The 25,296-nt window shown below is 37.2% G+C and overlaps 2 protein-coding genes across 3 annotated transcripts; one reads left to right on the top strand and one right to left on the bottom strand.

The window, feature by feature from the left end:
* Positions 1–2: 2 nt before the first annotated feature.
* LOC112054929 (scaffold attachment factor B1) lies at positions 3–20,634 on the top strand. Of its 2 annotated transcripts, none has more exons than XM_052888369.1 (18): positions 3–269; positions 359–790; positions 1,095–1,122; positions 1,905–2,028; positions 2,533–2,567; positions 3,437–3,579; positions 7,635–7,752; positions 8,778–8,911; positions 9,897–10,013; positions 10,779–10,859; positions 12,553–12,713; positions 13,935–14,048; positions 14,626–14,752; positions 15,824–15,953; positions 16,882–16,969; positions 17,910–18,034; positions 19,347–19,522; positions 20,290–20,634. In XM_052888369.1, the coding sequence occupies exons 1-17, from the start codon at positions 150–152 to the stop codon at positions 19,517–19,519; spliced, it is 2,250 nt and encodes a 749-aa protein (XP_052744329.1). In that variant the 5' UTR covers positions 3–149; the 3' UTR covers positions 19,520–19,522; positions 20,290–20,634. The 2 variants fall into 2 exon arrangements, with proteins under 2 accessions (XP_052744329.1, XP_052744330.1); XM_052888370.1 differs by having other exon boundaries at positions 4–269; positions 17,910–18,025.
* On the bottom strand, positions 20,624–25,267 carry LOC112054930 (uncharacterized). The gene is made up of 4 exons (XM_024094874.2): positions 24,785–25,267; positions 23,627–23,997; positions 23,099–23,189; positions 20,624–22,407 (listed from the first exon to the last, which is right to left on the bottom strand). The coding sequence occupies exons 1-4, from the start codon at positions 25,037–25,039 to the stop codon at positions 22,066–22,068; spliced, it is 1,059 nt and encodes a 352-aa protein (XP_023950642.1). The 5' UTR covers positions 25,040–25,267; the 3' UTR covers positions 20,624–22,065.
* Positions 25,268–25,296: the final 29 nt, after the last annotated feature.

Here is a 25,296-nt window from a genome sequence, read left to right as displayed (position 1 = left end):
GTCGTTTGTGATTTTGTGGCCGCCATTTTGTTTCTCTATCTCTATTCATATTTCATGAAGTGGGATTTGCTCTACCAGATTTTACAAGTTAAATAAAAACTGTAATTTCTAGAGTATAAATAGAATTTTTCTTAAAATAACTCCGAGCGATGTCGGACCGAAAACGTTTACTAGACGATCTTCGGGTAATAGACCTACGCGCTGAATTAGAAAAACGCAACCTAGACAAGAGCGGAGTTCGCGGTGTGCTCCTAAAACGTTTATCAAAGGTAATAAACATTTTATTTTGAAGACTTAGTCAAAGAATTAGTATAACCAGATGAAAAAGGTACCTCTAAAAATGAATTTATGTTTGTAGCATTTGGAGGAGGAGGGCCATGACCCGGAAACGTTTACGTTCGAATTAAGTACTACAGAAACGAAGACTCCGTCTAAAAGAGCGAAGCGGATAGAGAGTTCAAAGGAACCGACGGATGAAGAGGAAACTCCCGCTTTGGAAGATATGATAGTTCAAGATACAGCGGGCGAAGAGGAACAAATTGATAATACAGAAGATAAAGACGAGAAAACTGTCGAGGAGAGCCCAGCCGAGACTGACGTCAAAATGGAGGTGGATGAATCTGAGAAAGTCAGCAGAAAACGTGAGAGCAAAGAGGAGTCTGAAGCAACTCAATCGAAGAAGCAATGCACAGAAAAAGATGTCAAAGTTGAGGACAAGTTGGAGAACAACACTGATGCAGAGGACAGCATCAACTTAGATATTGGAGATGATGAACTGTTAAATGAAGAGGTACGTTTCTATGTCTTCACGGTGAATGTTACTTTGCCAACACTTAAAACAAATCGCTCAAATGGATTTCTGATGGAAATTGATTAGGCATAAAATGAAAATCAGTGCAGTAATTATTATTATTATTTATTAACTACTATTTATTTACAAATTATGCAAATAAAAAAATAATAGTCTATTTGCAATGTTCTATTTTTTTAATAGTCACAATATCTAACATTTTTGTTTGTTTCACTCACTTTTACAAGATCTGTTATACTCATTTTGTCTTAACTGCATATTCAAATTTAATTTTCCATTTCAGACTGACAACACTGCTAAAATTAAAAAAGGTAAGTTTTGAAGCTAATCCACGAACAAAGTAAATTCTATGCACATTGTTTCATGCAACTACTATGCTACTAACAACATAAAAGAAATGATTGCAACTGCCACATTGTATGTTTTTCTAAAATGGTAGAAGTTAATTATTATTATTATTATTGTTTCTATATTTAATATGGAATTTACATTCATGTTCTCATAAAATTCAACTAAAAAAATTATATGTATTGTGAAGTGATGCCGATACTGGAGTGGACAAACAGGAAGAACTAGTAATAGGGAGACAAAAACAGTACCAGCCTGCTGCCAGTACATGGATGTCATGAAGAAAGTTTTACCAGAGAAGGACAATATTTGCAAAATGGGAGATCAATTAGCACTTATTAACTCCTCAGCCCTTGGTTTTGCTGAAACAATACATTTAATCCTGTCACCGGGCTCGAGGAATTACCCAGGCTAATAGTTTCTGAACTCATCAATATTCAAAGCATTGCTATAGTGGCTCTTCTATCATAATAATTTGTTGCATCTATCCAGTTATCACCAGCACTAGCGTCGTATCCGTATGTGGGCGTGGACATGGCCTCTGGAGGTAACATTGCTCCGTGTGTCAGAGGCTCTGGTGTTAATGTCAAATCAAGTTTTCAGGTGAAGAAAAATTATTCAACAAAGGAAACTAACAAGAAACATACAGCCGTTGTATAATGATTTGCAAAGAAGAACGGACACCAGGACGGGACGCTCGACACGAGCGTCTTGTGCTGACCGCTGATTGTTAACACTGACGTAGATGACGACGCGAGCGAGGAACCTGCGCCCGCATCCGGCGACGACCCCGCGCAGGAGGACTCCGCTACAGCCGACGATGACAACAATGAAAACCAACAAGTAACCTCCGAAGCTGCTGCCACTAGGTTGGTGCACACCGAACGATCGTCGCGACGTCGTCTTGCAGCTATTACTACGATATAAACGTTCTCATATTTACAAATTGTTATCACTACAAAGTTTTGCACCTCCTTGTACGAGCCGAGCTGCTGCAACTGATACTAGACGTCGCATACTCCGGTGAAGTCGCTCCGAGCATCAACCCGGACATCGGCATCTGTCAAGACCCTGAGAAGTTCAACATGAAGCTGTTACGGGCCAGTGCTTTGTCATAGATGGAGCCACTGTCTACGGGCATCACAACGGGTGCTGCGAGCTCCGATGTTGCTGCTACACTTGGACATCAATGAAGAGAAGGTGTCATCCCTGCGTGTTGGATTATTGGTGCAAAACTTTGTAGATGATGTGTGTGCTGCAATAATATTATTGAAAATAATATTTTGAACAATTTCACAAAAAATTACAATAGATAATTTCCACACAAAATTACAATATTCAGTTCTTACTAAAACAGTATTTCTTTATTGCAGCAATGATATGGAGAAAACTATTAAGGATGAAAAAGGTAAGGTTTTAGTTAGTTACTTAAATACTGGGTAGCTTTTTCTATTGCTCTTAGTCTTGCAATTAATATTTGGTTAATAGGTACTTAGTATAGATCAATTTGGCTTTTCTTTAGTATGCTGGTATCTATCTGCATACCACTACTCTACACAGCCAAATATTTTGGTTTAGTGATATATAATAATCTATACTAAAATTTTAAAGAGGAAAGATTTGTATTTTTGTATGTAACTTTTGAACTCAAAACTACTGAACTGATTTGAACAAATCCTTCACCAAGAGAAAGCTACATTATCACGAAAGTATACCTATATTTTATCCCATATTCCTACAACAATGGGAACTACGCAGTTGAAACCGCGAAATTCTGGAAAATTAATAGAATGAAAGAAAATTTTGATATTTTAAAATTTCCATTCCACTGTTAGAAATTTTCATTTTATACAATAAGTAAAAAATTAACCGCAATTGTGGCGTCAACCAGAAATATTAGGGTTTTATTTTGTAGCTTTGGAACCCTCCCATTCCAGTATGTTACGCTCAAATTGTCAGATTTTCAAAATGCACATCGTTTAGCTGTCAACTCACCTGCCTTAACTTAATCTGATATGCTGGTTTAGTATTTTTGAAGTTAGTTTTTTTTTTCGTTACCCTAATCGCACCCACAAATATTAAGGGCTCATACTTGGTGGAGGTACTGAACAACATGCAAGGAATACTCCCTCATGTTCATCTGCCGCACTCGAGTTACTAAAATCCCCTCTTCGACTCCCCTACTATTAGTAATTATTTATTAATGGTACAAATAAAGAATAAAATAAAGATGAAAAATGGTTTGATGGTGCTAAAATCAAGATTTACTTGTTTAAGATGATAAAGACAAAGATGGTGATGATAAAAGGGAAAAGAAGGATGACGGTAAGGAAGGAGGGGCTCGCAACCTGTGGGTCAGTGGGCTGTCTGGTGACACCAGAGCTAAGGATCTGAAGCAGCTGTGCAGCAAGCATGGCAAGGTGAGTTTATAATAACCTAACTGTGGCTTGATTAAATGCAGATGTCATCACCATAGTTAGGCGTGATTATCACGTAGATAAAGTGAGCTAAAAACGTAATAGTTAGTGAAAGACTTAAATTAAGTGTAAACAAGACCCCCTAAATGAAATTTTAAAAATAACGTATAAACGTTATAGAAATCACTGTAACAATCTTATAAAGAAACTTAAACTGAATTATGACAGGGAACAACTAGCAAGATCTTCCAACAATTCTAAAACTTTATGGAAAAATATTAAGAGGGTAACTAACTTAGCTCCGGGTAACACATATAATACCGCTTTACTTAAAGTCAAGGCATCTCCTACAGACTCAACTAATTATGTTAACAATTACTTTGCGAATATTGGTAAGGGTTTGGCAGAGGATATTATTTCTGGTCAGTCAAAGTCCTACTCAACAGATACAGTGTATACTCAACTGTCATCTTTTGTCTTATTGAGTACGTCAACTGAAGAAATTAATAGTGTGCTTTCTAGTCTCAAGACCAATAGATCTACAGGACTGGATAATATTTCTACTAGATTTTTAAAGATGGCCAGAGATGTGGTATCCCCAATAATTTGTCACTTCGCCAACCTATGCTTTGAAAGGGGTATTTTTCCTTCTCCTCTAAAAGAAGCTGTTATAACGCCAATACATAAGAGTGGTGCCCGAGACGATGTAAATAACTACAGGCCAATATCGGTTCTACCAGTTATATCTAAAATACTAGAAAAATGTATAAATAAAAGACTTATTAATTACTTAGATAAATATAAAGTAATATCAAAAACACAATTCGGTTTTAGACAGGGTAAATCGACTGAAGATGCCATTTTATACCTAACAACATCAATTGTTGACCAAATTGATTTGAGAAAAAAATGCTTATGTGTCTTTTTGGACCTGAAAAAGGCTTTTGACACCGTCTCGGTTCCCATTCTGGTGCAGAAGCTTGAAGGAATAGGAATTAGAGGTACTCCTTTAAAGTTATTTAGGGACTATTTAATAAATCGAAAGCAAAAAGTCAAAATAGGAGAGTATGTTAGCGAAGAGACAAATATTTCATATGGAGTACCACAGGGGAGTGTCTTGGGGCCGACTCTGTTTCTGGTATACATCAACAGTCTATGTAACTTAAATTTGAAAAATGCTCAAATAATTTCGTACGCTGACGATACGGCAATTGTGTTCTCCGGCTCAACCTGGAAGGAAGTTACATCCTCGACTGAAGAAGGTCTTGCATTGGTTTCTTCATGGTTAAATCTAAATTTACTTACTCTTAATGCTGCTAAAACTAATTATATTTGTTTCTCTATAAAAAATAATAGTCAACCAAAAAATGACCTTTGCATAAGAATTCATAAATGCGGTGACGTAACGAGTAAAGCTTGTGGTTGTCCTATTATTGACAAAGTAGTCTCTATTAAATATCTAGGTATCATGATTGACCAAAAGTTGTCTTGGTATCCACAAATTGAACTAGTTGCAAATAGGGTTAGGAAATTGAACTGGATTTTTAAGAAACTAAGATATGTTGCTCCGACTAACTTGCTCAACAAAATATATATTGCTTTGGCACAACCCATCTTAACTTATTGTATTCCTTTATGGGGAGGAGCTGCTAAAACAAGATTTGTTGAAGTTGAAAAAGCTCAGCGGTACTTATTAAAAACCATATATTTTAAATCCTATCAACACCCTACGGACTTATTATATTCAGAAAGTAAAATGTTAACAGTAAGACAATTATTCATCTTAAACGCCACTTTGAAACTGCACAAATCCCTTCATTTTAATCCAGATCATTTAAATAAAAGACGTTACGGCAACGTTACAACCACAATAATTAACAAAACTTGTTTTGCAGCTATGCAATATAAAAAACGATCAAGTATGTTATATAATAGACTTAATAAACTTTTGGGTATTTACCCCTTAAACTACTTTGACTGCAAAGGGAAGCTCTCTCCATGGTTACAAGGCCTTACCTATGATGAAACCGAAGATCTGTTGAACGTTATTAAATAAATTCCGAGTTAGTTAAGACAAAACAATAAACAGGAATATTAGATTGGATACACATTCCATTTCAGTTTCAATTACTCACACACACACACACACACACACACACACACACACACACACACACACACACACACACACACACACACACACTCACACGCACATACACGCACACACGCACTTGTACGCATGCTCATGCACACAATTTTATTTTTATTTCTCACTTATTTTGCATGTTAGAATTGTAAGAAAATTATGTATTATTTGATTTATGTTGAAATTATTGTTTTTGTTTTATAATTATAATAATATTATAGTTAAGGAAGAGCGGGGCTTTCTGATACAGGTCTAGTACTTAATAGAAGGTCCCAGCCCAATCAGCTATGTAAACTTGATAAAACAATAAATTTTCATTTCATTTTCATTTCATTTCATTAAGTTATTGGACATTATCTTAGTATAATAATAATATATTATATGTTTAGGTTAAAGTTAAATTACTAATTAGTCACATAAGTAGGCTAGATCATAATTTTATGTGATAGACATCCACTTCAGAACACAGGCTTTAAGGACTTGCAAACAACTTCCTTTTTTGGCTAGTGTGAGGCTGTGGCCATAGCTAGTTACCACCCTACCGGCCTTATGATGTCTTGTAGAAACCAAGTTAGCCCCCTTCCGTCTCAGATTACATCATCACTTACCATCAGGTGAGATTGTAGTCAAGGGCTAACTTGTAATTAATAATAATAATAAAAATTTTAATAAAAAAAATACAACCGACTTCAAGACCTAAAAACGTTCCCAGCCATGTGAGAATATCTTATAGATTTAGATTTTGCAGACAGTGTTGTTTCATGTGGTCCTGTCAGAAATGGCTTAAATTAAGACAACACCGGCTAAGCACCGCCTTCATACTGATCAGCAGGTAGAACATATTATGATGTTATTTTTCACTTTTTAGTTTAGTGGGAACGTTTTTAGGTTTTGAAGTCAGTTGTATTTTTTTTATTAAAATTTTTATTATTTTTCCATTTTTAGTGTAAAATTTCATCTCAAATGAATACATCAGGCCCCTAATGACAGTCACAACCCATCTAGGTACAAAATTTTCAGCAATACAAATTAATCAAGCCCAAGCACAAGGTAGCTACCGTAAACCGTTAAGGGGTTCCCTTAATTGACCTTGGTCTTCATCATCAGACCCCTAATAACAGACACAACTCATCTAGGTAGAAAGTTCTCAGTAATACGAATTAATCAAGGCCAAACACAAGGTAGTTGCTGTAAACTGTTAAGGAGTTCCCTTAATTGTCCTTGGTCTTCATCACCAAACCCCTAAATGACAGTCACAACCTATCTATGTGGAAAGTTCTCATTAATACAAATTAATCAAGCCCAAACACAAGGTAACTGCTGTAAATCGCCGAGAAGTTCCCTCGTCTATTTTATGGCTCCATCATCAGATCGATTTTAAACCTTCATGAAATTGTAGTGCTTAAAAGTACTAAATGGAAAAGTATACGAACACACTAGACACCCATATAATTTTCGAAAGTTCCCCTCAATTTCTCCAGGATCCCATCATCAGATCTTGACATGATGGCAATGGGACCAAATGGGGACTATACCGTTTCAAACAAAAAAAGAATTTTTGAAATCGGTCCAGGCGTCTTAAAGTAATCGGTGTACATACATAATTGAGAACCTCCTCCTTTTTGAAGTCGGTTAATAAAATGAGACTGATGTCAAAGGGCAACCTGACTGTTCAGATTAAGTACTCTGTCACATTATAAATAGTAGTCGTCAGTGAAGAAGAGCAAGGCCAAAGTAGAGATGGGTGGGACAAAATAAGACTTGACAGGGAGCAATAGGGCAAACTCTGTAATAGATCGAGAATTGTGGAAAAGCTTGGAGGACCTTGTCCTTAAGGACAATCATGCAAATTCTGAATAGAGGCTCTATTAAGTCAGTGAATAAGGGCTATATATTTTGTAACGTTTTGTAGGTGATTGGAGCCAAAGTGGTGACCAACGCTCGCACGCCGGGCTCCCGCTGCTACGGGTATGTGACGATGGCGAGCGCTCTGGACGCTGAGAATTGCATCAAAAATCTGCATAGGACAGGTAGTTCGAATCTTACTTTCACAGTACTGTTACTAGTTTTTTTTAATTATTTGACTAATGAATAGCTACATTATCAGCGAGTAACACATACTATATTATATCCCTGTATTCCTACGGGGATAAAAAATACGCGGGTGAAACCGCGGGCGTTGCATTTTGTTTTAAAGATTACAACTCATCGTAGGGGGAAGATAATATTGGCCATATTATAAAAGTTGTGATTTTCTTTTTAAAGTAAATATATTGTACTGATTTAACATACAACCGTGATTACTCAGTGGATATGATCGCTGCCTGCCTCTGATTTCGAAGGGCGTAGGTTTGAATCCGGTCCGCGGCATACACCTCCAACTTTTCAGTTATGTGCATTTTTAGAAATTAAATATCACGTGTCTCAAACGGTCAATGAAAAACATTGTGAGGAAACCTGCATACCTGAGAATTTTCTTAATTCTCTATGTGAAGTCTGCAAATCCGCATTGGGCCAGCGTGGTAGACTATTGGCCTAACCCCTCTCATTCTGAGAGGAGATTTGTGCTCAGCAGTGAGCCGAATATTTTTTTTATTTTTATTAAAGAATATTTGCCCTATTTTTCAATATAACCAACATTCTCATTCCCCTCCAACTAGTAGGGAAAGACTGTATTAGGAGTGGGTACGACAATAGACCAACAGGGCAGGAATCGAACCACCACCCACAGTGATGAGTCCGACCGCTCTTACTGTTGAGCTATTTAGGCTATAATATGGGTTAATAATGAATAAAATGAAAAATTTAACATATTTTAGAATGTAAACCATCGTGAGTGTTATTCATATTAATGGATTATGAAAAACGACTAAAACTCACGTGATATTAGGTCGGAGTATGCCTGACTAGTTTCGAACACATACGGGGCCCTTAGTCATGAGCTGGTTCTTGCATCGCGGCACGATCCAAACTGTCGGGCATACTCCGACCTAATATCACGTGAGTTGTAGCCGTGTTTCATAATCAATTGATTTAACATACTTTGTTATGACAGAACTACATGGGCGTATGATATCTGTGGAGAAGGCTAAATCAGAATCGGAGTCGTCCACGCGCCGTCAGCCGTCGTCCGGTCGACTTGAACGACGAACCAGCAAGGACAGGAAGGATGAAGTTAAAGAAGGCCAAGTAAGCATCTCATTACTCCCCAAACCAGTAGCGTAAATATAGCTTGGCAACTTCGTTTTTAACACTCCCTATGTTGCGCGCGGGCCGGGGGCGTGTGCGGTGAATGAAAAAACGACGATGCACGTCACTTTCCCGCGCGCACGATTTCATACCCACCCGTCGCCCGCATTACAGTGGCGTGTTATCAATGCACTTGCCAGACTATATAGTATATACCATGTGGCCTTTGGCATTATATTGTGGTCCAGAAAAATTATCACATAGTAGTATTTTTTTAGTGCTTTATTTCTTCTGAGCTCACAGTTGTTGAGCAGTGGCGTGCATGTGGTTTTTAACTAGGATATGCTCTTTTGAGTTGTGTGCATTTTAAGAAATTAAATATCACGTGTCTCAGACTGTGAAGAAAAAACATCGTGAGGAAACCTGCTTATTTTCTGTGAGTGTGTGTGAAGTCTGCCAATCCGCATTGGGCCAGTGTGGTAGACTATTGGCCCCTCTCATTCTGAGAGGAGACTCGAGCTCAGCAGTGAGCCGAATATGGGTTGATAATGATGATGATTCAATAGTGTAATAATCCAAGGTCCTGTAACTAAAAAGTAACAGACAGACAGACAGCCTTGCTTTCATAAAATTAGTTTAAATTATATCATTCTATGAATTAATTGTAATATGTTTTGAACAAATGTTCAATTATTATTTCGTCGGTCTAGATGTGATAGCTCATACATGCAAACTGACGAACTTTACAGGAGAGACAAGAAACATCTTATAGGTATCACTAAAAGTCGTTTTATGCGACCAAAAACGTACATACTACAAAATATTTTATAATGTACATACTACAAAATATTTACGGGCTACCACCGGGAAAGCTGTTTGAAGCTTTCTGCATCAAAATCAATTTTTACCAAGAATTGTTAGTTACGAGATATCACATCTAGACCGACGATTTGATCACATTAATTACCTAAATATTACCCACTAGGATGATAAAGAAGGCGTAGAAAAGAGTAGTGAACCAAAGGTGAAGAAAGAAGGTGACGTGTCTGGAGCCGAGAGTACCAGGTCACAGTCTCGGGAGAAGTCTCACCGCTCTGATAAGGTCAGTTTACATCATTATTAATCATCCACTTACCAATCTTCACGACATCCTTGGTGCAGTGGATTTAAAAAAAAACATAGGACCTGGGTTCAATCACCAGCTGGGCCAATTAAGGTTTTCTAAATTGGTTTAGTCTAGCTGGTGGGATACTTCGGCTGAGGCTTGTTACCACCCAATCGGCAAAGACGTACCAAGCGATTTAACGTTCCGGTATGATGTGTAGAAAACCGAAAGGGGTGTGGATTTTCATCCTCCTTCTAACAAGTTGCCTGCTATCATCACTTACCATCCGGTGAGATTGTAGTCAAGGGCTAACTTGTAATGAATAAAAAAATCATCAATCAACTTATTCTATACTTGCGGACGCCCGCGGCAATTTGAATGCATTCCGTAGTTTTAGCGTGATGTTCAGTGAACAAAAGTACGGACAGACAGACAAAATAAACGAAAATTACAATACATTTGATTTTAGAATTTGTGAAAGAATTTCACGCAGGCATTCACTAGTGGTTTTAAGAAATTAAATATCACGTATCTCAAACGGTGAAGGAAAAACATCGTAAAGAAACCTGCATACCTGAGAATTTTCTTAATTCTCTGCGTGTGTGAAGTCTGCCAATCCGCATTGGGTCAGCGTGGTACACTATTGGCCGAACCCCTCTCATTCTGAGAGCAGACTCGTCAGCAGTGAGTCGAATGTGGGTTCATAATGATGATGATGATTCACTAGTGTAATAATCATACAATTTTTTGTATTTCATACAGGACAAAGCCAGGCGTAGTTCACGGAGTCGCGAGACGAGGCGTTCTCCTGCACGGGAAGTGCTATCGTTTTCACGGATATGGGTGAGTGACTGCAATAGCCAGACTTACTTCATTTTATCAAAGCTAACAGTTTGTCAGCCTACTATTCCACCATAGCATCGCATGAGCCGAGATAGCCCAGTGGATATGATCCTGCCTCTGATTCCGGAGGGTGTGGATTCGAATCCGGTCCGGGGCATGCACCTCCAACTTTTCAGTTGTGTGCATTTTAAGAAATTAAATATCACATGTCTCAATCGGTGAAGGAAACATCGTGAGGAATTATCTTAATTCTCTGCGTGTGTGAAGTCTGCCAATCCGCATTGGGCCAGCGTGGTGGACTTATGGCCTTGCCTCTCTTATTCTGAGAGGAGACTCGAGCTCAGCAGTGAGCTGAATATGGATTGATGACGATTGCATGATGAGTTAATAGAATTATTCACTAGAAAGTGTAATCCTAAATTGAGAGGATATAATAACATACTCGGATGCCAAAGAGCTTCTCTTAAGCCCTTCAAACACTTCCTCAGTAATAGAGTACTTCTTTTTTTTTTTTTAAAGGAATATTTGCTTAATTTTGGAATAAATTGCCTGAAGATGTGATTACCGCAAATTCACTGAATGTGGTTAAGAACCGGCTGGATAATAATAATGATTAAACTTTTTATTAATTTAAGAAAAAAAAGTGTCCCTAACGAAACTAAGCAAGTAAAATAACAGTTGTATTTGATGATGATAATTGCTAGAATGGTGGAAACGGTTAGTGGAGGGGCCTATGTTAGTCGACACACCTAACATCAGTATACTATATTATGGACATTTATGTACATAACTTTAATGTTAATTGCTAGTTCAGAATAAAAGAGCTATTTGAATTTTTTCATTTGCTACCGGACGCCCGCGACTTCGTCCGCGTGGAAATCAATGTAAACTTTCAAGCCCTATTTCATCACCTTAGGGGTTGAATTTTAAAAATTTTTCGTATTTTTTTCATGATTTATGAACAAATTGTTAAAACTGTAACTCTAAAAATTAAGGACTTTCCATACAAACTTTCAACCCGTATTTCACCTCCTTCTCATTTTATTTACGCAATAAAAAGTATCTTATAACCTTCTCCGTATTATGATTCATTTGAATTCATTCAGTAGATTCAGCGTGATGTCCAAACACGGACAGACGACAGACAAAAAATCGAAAAAAATATTTTTAGCTTCAGTATCGATGATTTAATGCCCCCCAACAAAAATTTTCAAAATATCTTCAATGTCCAGAATGTATAAAATGTACAGAATTCGTATTATAAGTATAGATTTTAGATGGCGCTGGCATATTTTATGCAACGCTCACGTTTGTTGAGGGAAATGTATAGAATTCAACCAGTTTTATTATAAGTATAGAGATAGCCCAGTGAATATGACCTCTGCCTCCGATTCTGGAGGGTGTGGGTTTGAATCCGGTCTGAGGCATGCATCTCCAACTTTTCAGTTGTGTGCATTTTAAGAAATTATACATATATCACGTATCGCAAACGGTGAAGGAAAACATCGTACAACCTGTATACCAGAAAATTTTCTTAATTCTCTGCGTGTGAGAAGTCTGCCAATCCGCATTGGGCCAGCGTGGTGGACTATTGGCCTAACCTCTCTCATATATCGCCGAATATGGGTTGATAACGACGATAGAGTATAGATTACTTAGAATGAATTTAAAGTTAGAGTTTGGTCGTTTGCAGAAGGAACGCGACGTGGCCAGGGCGCGCGAACGCTCGCGAGCGCTGCGCGAGGAGGAGCGGCGGCGGCGCGCGGCCGAGGAGGCGCTGCGCGAGCGCGAGCGGCGCCAGCGCGTCGAGAAGAACCGCCTCGCCGTCGAGCGAGAGAAGCTGCGCGCCGAACGGTACTCAACTATCAGTTTGTTAACGTTCGCTGCGGCACTGATTTTTCTGTACTTTCCTCTGGTGCGGTACTAGGTTTTTTGACCTCGTACTTAAACTTTATTACTGAATGGTGCGAGGTCAATCGACCTAGTAACTCTTAAAGCAGCTAGACGTACGAGGTCAATTGACCTCGTACGTATGTTCTGTACTTTCCTCTGGTGCGGTACGAGGTTTTTTGACCTCGTACTAAAAGTTCGAGGTGTGGTCTCTCTTGAAGCAGCTAGACGTACGGGGTCAATTGACCTCGTGTCGCAGCGAACGTGTTAAATTAGCAAAAGTTTTAAAGTTGCAACATTTTAAATAACCAAAGATCGTGTCCCAATTGTTGTTTGTATGGAGGCTGGGCCTTTATTCCGAGTATCAAGTAAGCAGAATAAATTATTTTCATCTTAAAAGCGTAAAATATAGGGGCCAAAGCGTAAAATAAAAAAAAATATTGGAAACCGCATTCTTTTTTTAATCATTTATATAAAATGTAATTTTTTCATTAGCTGACAACATTAATTGAGAATTTTTATCATGGCAACATGCTCGTAACTCACACCCTGACAATTTGTCAGTAATCTTCGCTTAGTCGCGTTTGTTTAATGCGTTTTTAAGGCAATTTATGGAATTGTTTCGTTTCATGCTTCTCTGTCTACGATTTAATGCTTCTTTTTAACTTGTATCATATTGACATTTTACAATATTACATGACATTGACAGCTTACACCCGATATGAATTCAGTTCTACTTATTTTTATTGGCTGTTTGGACACTTTTCCTGTATTGGCTATTTTAATTTGTAGACAAGTTAAACAAAAAAAAATATCTAATAAATGCGGGTTCCAAAAATTCTGAAAATTATTTTATAAATTCTAAAATCTGTATCTTCTATCCGGAAAAAATACTATGGACCTGCTTATAAATTATAAATAAGAAAGGACCATTTTAGGACATGTCCTTTGTTTCTTCCCAATATTCCTTAGTACCTCATATCAACAATACAGTACTGGCAAAGTTGATTGAGGTTAATCGAACATTGTGCACACAAACTTCATTCGATTGATCGTTGTCATCAGATTGAAATACCTGTGCTCTAATGTGAATTTTTGATACCTTAATTATTGACTATCGGGACATTTTTTTATTCCAAAATACATTAGACCAATATTTATTATAATTGTAATTTGTTTTTTCAGAGAGAAAATTGAACGTGAAAAGAACGAGTTGTTACGCCTAGAACGCGAGAGACATAGACTGGAAAGAGAGAAACTGGAATTGGAGAGATTGGAACTGAAGAGAGCACAACTAAGGTTAGTATCTTTATATATCACCACACTATTTAATACACATAATTGTAATGACTATATAATATAATAAATAATTAACAAACGCCCGCAATTTTGTCTGTATTTTTTTTACAATGATAACAACATATGTATTGTCTTAAAGAGATGATCCAAAATTGTACTGAGTTCAGGATCAGTCATTGTACCCTGGCGGAATTAAAACAAAATATTTTTTTAAACTATTTTTGATTATACAAATCTACAAATTTACTTTAATTCTTTCGAAATAATATTCATTCTCTCCCAAGAAATGCAACTAATACGGGTAATAATGGCGGAATGATGACGATTTCATTGGAGTAGTCGATTTGACGTTAGCTGTTTGTCATTTGTCATAGTTGCTATAAGGCCGCTATCTTCATATAACTCAAAAACTTGGGTTTTAATTTTATTTATTTCTTTTTATTTAGTTACATTTATTCACTTATTTAGATTTTAATAAAATCCTTGTATTTTTGAAATTTTAATGATATGGGGTACTAGAGCGGACCTGACATGGACCATCTCCTTTGACATTGTAATGTAAAAACATATACTGCAGGCTGGAGGAGGAGCGACGTAAGCGCGGCTACGAGGGCAGCGCGTACCGCAAGCCGGCCGCCAGCCCGCCGCCCGAGCCCGCCTACGAGCGAGACTCGCGGCACAAGCGACCGCCGCCGCCGCAAATGGTATGTACGAGTATTTTTTTTTTCTTATTCTTTACAAGTTAGCCCTTGACTACAATCTTACCTGATGGTAAGTGATGATGCAGTCTAAGATGGAAGCAGGCTAACTTGTTAGGAGGAGGATGAAAATCCACACCCCTTTCGGTTTCTACACGGCATCGTACCGGAACGCTAAATCGCTTGGCGGTACGTCTTTGCCGGTAGGGTGGTAACTAGCCACGGCCGAAGCCTCCCACCAGCCTGACCTGGACCAATTAAGAAAATCTCAATCTGCCCAGCCGGGGATCGAACCCAGGACCTCCGTTTTGTAAATCCACCGCGCATACCACTGCGCCACGGAGGCCGTCACTATACAGGGTGATAGGGAGTAATTCCATAATTAAAGGATCATATTTTTTAACACATTCACTGCGGTACGAGGCCCATTGACCTCGTACCGCAGCGAATAGCGAAGGTCAATTGACCTCGTACGTCTAGCGTCTTCAAGAGTTATTCGCGACACAAGCGACCGCCGCCGCCGCAAATGGTATGCACGAGTATACTATACAGGGTGCTATGGAGTAATTCCATAACTAAAGGATCATATTCTTTAACAAATTCGCTACGGTACGAGGTCAATTGACCTCGTACGTCTTCAAGAGTTAGGAGGTCTATGGACCTCATACCGGACCACATAAAGTTCTAGTACGAGGTCAAAAAACTTCATACTGCACCAGAGGAAAGTACAGAAAAATGAATGCCGCAGCGAGAGTTAAGGAAAATTATTTAAAAATATATGGCCTCTACCTCAGATTCAGGGGCATGCACCTCCAACTTTTCAGTTGTGTGCATTTTAAGAAATTAAATGTCACTTGTCTCAAACAATGAAGGAAAAACATCGTGAGGAAACCTGCATACCAGGGAATTTTTTCAATTCTCTACGTATGTGAAGTCTGCCAATCTGCATTTGGCCAGTGTAGTGGACTGGCCCAATTCCCTGTCATTCTGAGAGGAGACTCGAGCTCAGCAGTGAGCCGAAAATGGGTTGCTAATGATGAACGAATATCGTGTTTGATTGTGATAATTTGTTTGCAGACATCTAGTCGCGGACAGTTCGAGGCGCCGCCGCCGCCGCGCTTCGAGATACCGACCAACTACGACCGCGGCGCCGACAAGCGCGAACGTGACCGGGACTACAAGCGAGACTATCCCAGACATGTCTCCTGTAAGTATAGCCTGGCAAGTTCGTTCGTAACGCCCCCGATGGTCCGCGCGGGCCGGGGGGCGTGTAGCGATGAATAAAAAACCCACGACTGATGCACCTCACTTCTCCTCATGCACGATTTCACACCCGCGTGAAATCCCCCCGTCGCCTGGATATAATGGAAGTGTCATCAACCAAGCTATAATAATTATGTCAATAGGATAGTCGACTCATATCGATTTTAATATAAACAATATTAATTTCACATAGTACATGGAATAAGGGTCCGAAATATTAATTTATATTTTTCTTAGAAATTTGGAAAAAAATGGATTTCTCAGAAAACTTAATTTAAAAATCATGTATTTTTTCAAATTTTCCAAACGTCTAAAACGCTGTCGTACATTTTGTGACGTCGCAAAACAATCAAGTTACTCAAAAAAAAAACATTTCATGTAATCCAATGTAATCTCTCTATAACGACACTAAAGGGACTACATATTATGACGTTATAGACAGTGGTCGTTATATGGAAAGAAGAAAGGTGTATGAGTAAAACTTTTTCGTCAATACAGTGATTTTCTTTTACTAGTGAACAACTAAGAATATGATTACGTATTAAGTCCATGACTTCTACTTATTAGTCATGATCATCCCAATTTGTAAACAAAAGAACGAATTTCTTAGAAAGTTTATTACGGGCTATGATAATAAAGCGACAAAAGAACATAGACAGCTGTGTGGTTTTCACTAAATTTGGCAACATTAAAGGTACTTTTTATTACTTAATTGTGGTTATAGAGAGTGGGTGTAACCCTATAAATCATCATTGTATGGAAAGCAAGCTCAACCAATGAAACCCATGTGATGTCGACGCTTTAGCGAGTTTGACGTTATATGGACTTTATTCTGTCTCTTGTAATTCTAATAAATTTATTAATTATTTCAGCAAGTAACATGAAATACCCCAGCAATGGCAGCACAAATGAAGACACGAGGCAACAAATGCCTCCTGGCACCAGATTGAAGGAGCCTAGGTGAGTTTTATTAAAAAATGTTTGTTTATGTATGTATTTTGTATACAATTTATTAAAAGCTCCCCTTTATATTATTGACGGCCTTCGTTGCGCAGTGGTATGCGCGGTGGATTTACAAGACGGAGGTCCTCGGTTCGATCCCCAGCTGGGCCGATTAAGGTTTTCTTAATTGGTTCAGGTCTGGCTGACCGTGGCTAGTTACCACCCTACCGACAAAGACGTACCGCCAAGCGATTTAGCGTTCCGGTACGATGTCGTGTAGAAACCAAAGGGGTGTGGACTTTCATCCTCCTCTTACCAAGTTAGCCCGCTTCCGTCTCAGATTGCATCATCACTTACCATCAGGTGAGATTGTAATCAAGGGCTAACTTGTAAAAATTCTTATCTCAAATGGTAAACAACTCGACATGGGCAAGCGATTATTAACCCTAAGTCTGTAGTATAGGGTTTCCTTTTACAATAATAATCAACATGTCCGTTCTGGTAAATTCAGAACATTATCACCCTAAGCCTGCATATCCTCATGGAGGACTAAGCACCATATTATCCTATATGGGAGGCCTGGCCCTGTAGTGAGCCATTGAGTTAAGCTAACAATTATGAGAGCCGTGATAGCCCAGTGGATATGACATCTGCCTCAGATTCCGGAGGGCGTGGGTTCGAATCCGGTTCTCAGCATGCACCTCCAACTTTTCAGTTGTGTGCATTTTAAGAAATTAAATATCACGTGTCTCAAACGGTGAAGGAAAACATCGTGAGGAAACCTGCATACCAGAGAATTTTCTTAATTCTCTGCGTGTGTGAAGTCTGCCAGTCTGCATTGGGCCAGCGTAGTGGACTATTGGCCTAGACCCTCTCATTCTGAGAGGAGACTCGAGGTCAGCAGTGAGCTGCATATGGGTTGGTAATGACGAACAATTATGATGATAACATTTTACAGCCGATCGTACGACGCGCGGGAGAGTCGCTCGTACCGGCCGTCTCCCCCGGGCAAGCCAGAGCCACGCAGTTGGAACACCTCCAACCGGTACCCTGACGCGCCGGCACCTTCTAAAGGTATTAAAGGTATTATTATTTAGACAGCAATGAGTACACACAGTCTCAGACTAATTACATAAGGACCTGACTCGCTAGACGGGACTTTTCTGTCAAACTATATAATCAACGATCTAATGCGATTTTAAAAACTGCCTGAATATATGTTTCATAGTTGGAGTCATGTTCGTCGCTTCTCCATCCATTATATACCTAATCTAAGCTCGTTTTCCTCAAAAAGGCAGACAGTTTTGTTCCTGAAATCGGGTGCGATACTAGTCCTTATGTAATTAGTCAGAGCACACAGTAGATCTATTTATGATCTATATATATATTATTATATTTATCACAGTATTTCAGAAAAATAAAATATTTTTTGTGTGCAAGTTGTAAACATCGAATGTGGTTTATGTAACCTGTCTACCTCTTTCTTCTTCTAACGTCATGGGACAGAATACTATTATGCCACTTGAAAAATGATCGTCACGTATTTTAAATGCTTTTTTTTATTCTATAACAATAGGCTACTTCCCTCTTGCAAACAGTGTTTAAACTGAATTATGGAAGTATTATAATATATTTTATATATTAATATATTTTATTTTGTCCCGTCAATAATAACCAGTAAAAAATTTAGTATAAATGAAAAAATATCTACGCTAAATTTTTGCCGCCGAAACACAACACATTAGCAAATGACGTCATTCATAGAGATAACAGCGTGATTGGCGTTTGCAGGGATGTGATATACCACGTCACCGCAAGCGCCAATCACAAACCGATGCCTTGTAGCGAATGACGTCACAGTTTATGATTGGCGTTTGCGGTGACGTGATAAAAATACAATTTTGTTTTATAGAAATATTAAAATTACGAGATTATTTTCACAAACAAAAATGTGATTAGAGTTTCTAGGAATCTAAACTGCCTATATGCTAAATATCGTCTTATTTTTGTACAGCAGGTGAGGCGAACGAACTCTTTCGTTCGCCCACTTTAGGTTAGGCCATCTACATCTCCATCTACATTCACATTCCAGATTACTTTCATATTTAGAATTCCCTTGACCGCGTGGAGATATTGTTTCGCCCAGACATTAAATCTTAACCAGTTCTTCGTTCCACACCGCTTCATCTATTTGTTAAGCTTTTATTTTATATCCATATACAATTATTATAATCAGTAAAGTGAATAAATCTACATACCAATGCAATCGTCCCCTTCATATTAATATACTAATATATATAACCTCCATGGCGATACAGGCGCGTAGCCTATTGTATGAGTTCATAAATAAAATGCTTATAAACTTGTAATAAACAAATGTTCCATCCATTTGCAGGCAACCCGAGCAGCGGCGGGGGCGCCGGCGGCGGCGGCGAGCCGTGGGCGGGCGGCGAGCCGCGCTACGGAGGCACGTACGAGCCGCGCTACCCGCCCTACCCCGCGCCGCAGCCGCCCGCCGCCTACCCCGAGCGGTACCCGTCGGGCCGCGAATACGCGCGCAAGTACTGACAGGTACGGTACACCCAACGCAACCTCGCTTCACTCAAATCAATGTAAACTTTCAACCCCTATTTCACCACTTTATGGGTTGTGATGAACTTGTTAAGGTTGAATTCTCCGCCTGCAGGTAGTCGAGATGTTCCGAAGAAAATACGTCTGCACTTTGACTAGGTTTAATTGTGACTGACTTAATACCTATGGTTGTTTTACTAATGCGAGATGTGCGTGTGTGCGTTATGTATGCATATTATACGAATGTTATGAATGATATGTATGTATATTTTTGTATACGACGTATGACGGTATTTTGAGTTACGTATTTATAGCTTGTTAATCTAATGGGTTGAATTTTAAAAATTCTTGAATCACGTTATGTTTCGTATTTTTTTTATGATATCATCACAGCTTATATTCACAAAGATGAAACCCATCTAGGTGATAGGTTCTCATCAATACAAACAAATTGAGTCCAATAACAAGATAGCTACTGTTAACCGTTCAAGAGTTCCCTCATCTGTTTCATCTCCATCTCCAGACCTTCATTACATTGTAGTGCTTTAAAATACATTATAAAAATATTCATAAATGTCATCTCTATGATTTTTAGAAGTTCCCCTGGATTTCTCCAGGATCCCATCATCACATCTCGCATTGCTGCATCGATTATTGCAGAGTGGTTAAGATGAGCCACGGCAGGAGATGGGCATTCCCTTTTTGTATGATGAGATGATTCTTGTATCTTTTTGCACATTTTTAAATGTAATTTATTTTATTTCCAGGTACATTGATGGGATTTCTCTGTAATCTGTACAATTTTCGCCATGTTGTTTGTATTTTTAGTAATATTCTTAGTTGGTATTTAAGTAATATTTCATTCCCTTTAATGTTTTTTCTATATTGTAATTTGTAGATATTATTTTTAATGTGCAAACAAATTATTTACTTTATACTTTTTGTGTGAAAGTGTGTTGGACCTAATTATTTAGGTTATCTTGTTTCTATGTAAAGAAATGTAACATTGCAAATTGTTTTGCAACAAAATCAGATTTGAAAATATATTACAATTAAGTAAGCTTGATTCTCGATTAATTGGTTTCATTAAAACGCATAATATTACAAAACAAGACTTTTATTTCAAAACACTGTTACACAGTTTTTTTTAAAATCAAGCTGGTTATTCACTATATTCAAACTGGCTGCAAATTTGCAATTGGTTGGTAAAATTGTAATGCACATAACATGGTACAGTTGTCACATAAATACTATTTATATATCTACACTAGACAGTGGTCCGAGAGAAAGAGAATATTGACTGTTTGTTTTCGTCGTACTTTTATAGGCAGAATAGCTTTAAGCTTACTTTGGGGGTTAGATGGCAATGTGTGTTCTGTCCTAATATAGTTATTTATTGAATTCGGTATATAAATATAAGTGGGTAGTACGAAATTTCTTGCCATGTCACTTTATAAGTTAGCCCTTGACCTGTAGGTAAGTAATGATGAAATGCATCTGCTTTATTACAGCTGCAATTGCATAGAATCTTATGGCATTTTGAGCAAGAGAATATAGTGTATACCTAGCTTTAAAGAAATAATTTTATACTACTGATAATGTAGTTTACACTGCGAGACATGTACATGAGGTTAACCTTTTGATTGATACCACATATGAAATTTCATTATATTCACGAATTACCTAACTATAGTCACTGAAATTGTAGATCGATAATAATTATATAATTAAAATTCACTGTCTGGTACACTCAAAATGTTGCAATCCTTATACTTAAAAAATAAAACTATTCAAATTTTCAACACTCCTAGATAGCATAAGCTAGCTAGTAAGCAACTACAATTTATAGTTACAACAGATCTACCTGATAAAATAATTATAATCCCAGATTATTTGATGTAATAATATAAAATTTAGTCAGTATTTTATCTTATCACATACTATTTGAATGACAAGAAATATGTAAACAATAACATATTTTGTTGTTGTTATTTTTGTCTTATCAATATAATATTACAAGTTATAAGAATTTTTAGTTTTAATTCAAAGAAACTTATAGTTATATCTTTTTTTTTCAAAATAAAGTGTGCTAAAGCACAGGAATAATAAAACTAAACCCTAAAAGAAAGCATTTTAATTACAATCCTAAAAAACACACTCCTTCCTGATGTTACAGCATATAATTTTTAAATGCAAAAAAAAAATTACCACCACCACTGTAGCTTGATTAATATAATTTAATAATCGATCTCCTATTTAAAAGTGGATGCACAATCAGCGACCAAAAAACATCCCCACTCAATGAGTGCCAAACACAACTTCTTGGCACTCAATTCAACTAGTCGCATTTGCAACTTCAACCTTAAACTCAATCCTTAAGGTTGAATTTGCTGTGTTTGGGATTGTATTGAACATTGGACTATATTTAAAGGCCTTTATGTATAATTTTCTTTACCAATAACTGTCAAAGCAAAATTGGCTAGTTTTTAAGTGAAGATTTTCTACATGACTGTGCATCCTTTTATTATAGGATGTCAATGAATTTAATATACTACAGGTTCATAGTTATAGTTTTGTGCATTTAAAGTGTTCAAATTATCCACAAACAAAACTGAATGTGTTGGTACAATATTACCATGTATATGTGTAAATTGTTTTGTCCAAGCGTCCATATCAGTATCGGGTGGTGGTGTTGACGGCTCCTCCAGTGATTTCAATGCTGCGATTGCATCTTCTTGCCCTTGTACGGCAGCTAGACGTAAAAGTCGTATCGCGGTTGCTCTATCTTTAGATAGGCCGCCGCGGCCTTGACCATAGTATATCCCAAGGTTGTAAAGTGCTCCCGGGTGTTGCAATGCTGCAGCTGAACGGTATAGCTCCATAGCCTAATAAAATATAAATATTCTGTACTATACTGCAGATAACCCGCCACACTGCTTAAGAGCAGCATGGTGGGACTAATCATGCAGGCGGATTGATCATGATCAATACAGAAATTTGTGGAACTATGTTGTTAGTTTGATCAAAACCTTCAATTCAATTCAATTCTTCTTAGCTTTCATTTGTGCCAACTGGACACCGTTTATCTCGCCAGTATCAAGTACATGGTACAGATGGCACAAATTAGATAAAAACCTTATGATTAACATTAAATGTGCCAACTAAATTTCCTATTTAGTCGGCACAAAATTGTATGTACATTTAGTAATGCTGATAAATTGATTACACCAGTAAATTAACTATCTGTATCCCCAAATCTGATTAGCAGTTTTTGCACGATTTATTTATATTATTATGTGAGTCTAGTGGTAATACAATAATTTTAAAAATTGGTTTAGTAGATCCACAGATTGCGCCTGAAACCTCACAACTTATATAGATAAAGCTTGCTGAGATAACAACAAATAGGCTATGCATATTATTATCATTGGTATTAATCACAATGAAAAAGTAAATTAAATTTATGATAAGCCACAATATAACGTGAATAAACATTTCAATCAGTGTGTCATCAAATGTTTTTTTTTTTCGTCTTCTGGCTTTCTGTGAAACTTTGATAAATATAAACAAACTTACTGTTTTCTCATCCATTTCAACTCCCATTCCCAGTTCATAACAAAGGCCCAAATTGTACAAGGCTGGTGGGTGGTTACGGTTTGCTGCAGATCTAAAAAGCAATGAGTATATTTTTTATTTATTTATTATTCTACATACATATTGAAATTAAGCCTTACCATAATGCAACATAAACTATAGTTGGCTTTACTGTGAATGTGTATTTATGGAGAATATATCAAACAAGCTTAGACCAAAGTTCACTCACGTTCATTTAAACAAACATAACCGTTCATTACACATACTTTAAAGAATAAGCTTTTGACTCTAGTTTGTAAACTGAATGATTAAGAACGAAAGTGCACAATCTATGAACAATTTATGTATTGTCTATGAGACCCCAACTTTGATTATCATTACCATCTCATAGTGACGATATAGCTCAAGCTCACCAAACCACACTGCAAGACTGTGGTGGGTCTAAACTCCACATATCCTCTCCTATATGGAAGCCTGGCCAGTTAAAATTCTGATAATGATAAAATTCACCTTAGTAAGTTCAGTCCATCTTGGTGTTGCCCATTCTCTATAGCAGCTAAACCAAGTCTATTCTCAATTGAATTGAGAACTTCTCCTAAATCATCTGAAGCATCAGTACTGGTGCTGCTTCGACTAGTTTCTCCATTACCTTCACTATGATCATTTGTTACCAAATGAACAATAGGAGGTACATTTGGAAATGAGGTATCTAACTGAGAAGGTAACTTTAATGTATCCAAAGAATGATTGTTCAAACAAGGTAAGATTTGAAGTAAGTAGCTGATTCTAGGCAAATAGCACTTTTTGTCAATTTTTGATTGCTTTTTACATTTCAAATGTATGAGCTGGCTGGTGTACCATCCAAAAACGAGTGCACTGCTCTGTGAACAAAAAACAAATGTTAAAATTTACAGTAAATATTTGGCCTGATCAGAAAAATAAACTAATATACATATAGTATAAACATGGCAAATGATGCAGTCAAAAAATAAACCAATTTGATAGTTGTAAGCTTAATATAAACTGACCACATGATCATTTTTAGTTGGTTGTTAGGTCATCATACTTATTAACTTACAGAAAAAAGAAATATTATGTCCAGTCAAGATATAGAGATACATTCTTTGGGATTTTATAATGTTAATTATCATACATATCCATTAATTTTGTCCAATCAGGTAAGATTTTACAATTGAATAGGGCAATATAATATTGAAACTGCTTTAGCAAATTTATGTTGTCTTTTATTTGTAGTCAATCCTTTTTTAAGGCTTAGCTTTTGAAAGGCTTATAGCATCACAAATAATTTGAGGTACTCATGACTAACCCAAATAACAAATGTATTAAGACAATTCAAAATAAAGAAACTTTGACTTTGAAACATTAATCCTATGATGGATGTAATGATAGTGTAGTGTTTACCCAAATATTTCTTTTGATTTTTAGTGAAATGTGAGTGTGAAGGGATTAAACGTGAAGGACACCACACTTGGTGGTATGTTGAACTTCAACATTTATTATGGAACAGCATAACAACAATTCTTTTTTTAAACAGCAAAACAAGCTGACCTTGGTTAATAGATCATAACAAAGCTTTTCCTGACCTTTATGGTACAAATTATTGAAAAAGCTATGAAACCAATCGAAACAGTCTAAAAATAATCTTACCCATGTTATGGCTCCGATCCAAGTGCGATTCAGTTGTTCAAAGTTCCATCGTTTGTTGTTAGTGTCGTTTTCGCTTTGATAACTGCTCCAACACTTTCTAGGTGTAAACCAACAACACGGAGAATTCGCATTTTTGTTTTTCTCTTCGTGTATATTATTCTTTGATGTATTTATCACAGCCGAATGCCGTTTATCGAAATGATTAGCACCTCTCTCAAATGTATCTCTGATACGACGCGTAACATATTTCCACATGATTAAAAATAGTTATAGTGATTTCGAGTAAAATAGCTAAAGGACTTCCATTTTGGTTAAGCAATACAATTACTGCTTTCTAGAATTACCTCGCTTGAACAATAAAAACACTACTTTCAGAAAATTCCGAATTCACAAAATAAACACAAAAATGTAAGCAAATCCAATTCCAATCAGCAATCAAAAAACTATAGCATTTTTTTATTTTTACCTCACATTCACACCATAGACAACTAACCTATAATGAAAAAGTCAGC

The sequence above is a fragment of the Bicyclus anynana genome, chromosome 22, assembly GCF_947172395.1.
Source record: "Bicyclus anynana chromosome 22, ilBicAnyn1.1, whole genome shotgun sequence".
In the NCBI taxonomy this organism is placed as follows: Eukaryota; Metazoa; Arthropoda; class Insecta; order Lepidoptera; family Nymphalidae; genus Bicyclus; species Bicyclus anynana.
Note: the sequence above shows the minus strand (reverse complement) of the source record. Positions and strands in the feature narration are given on the sequence as shown.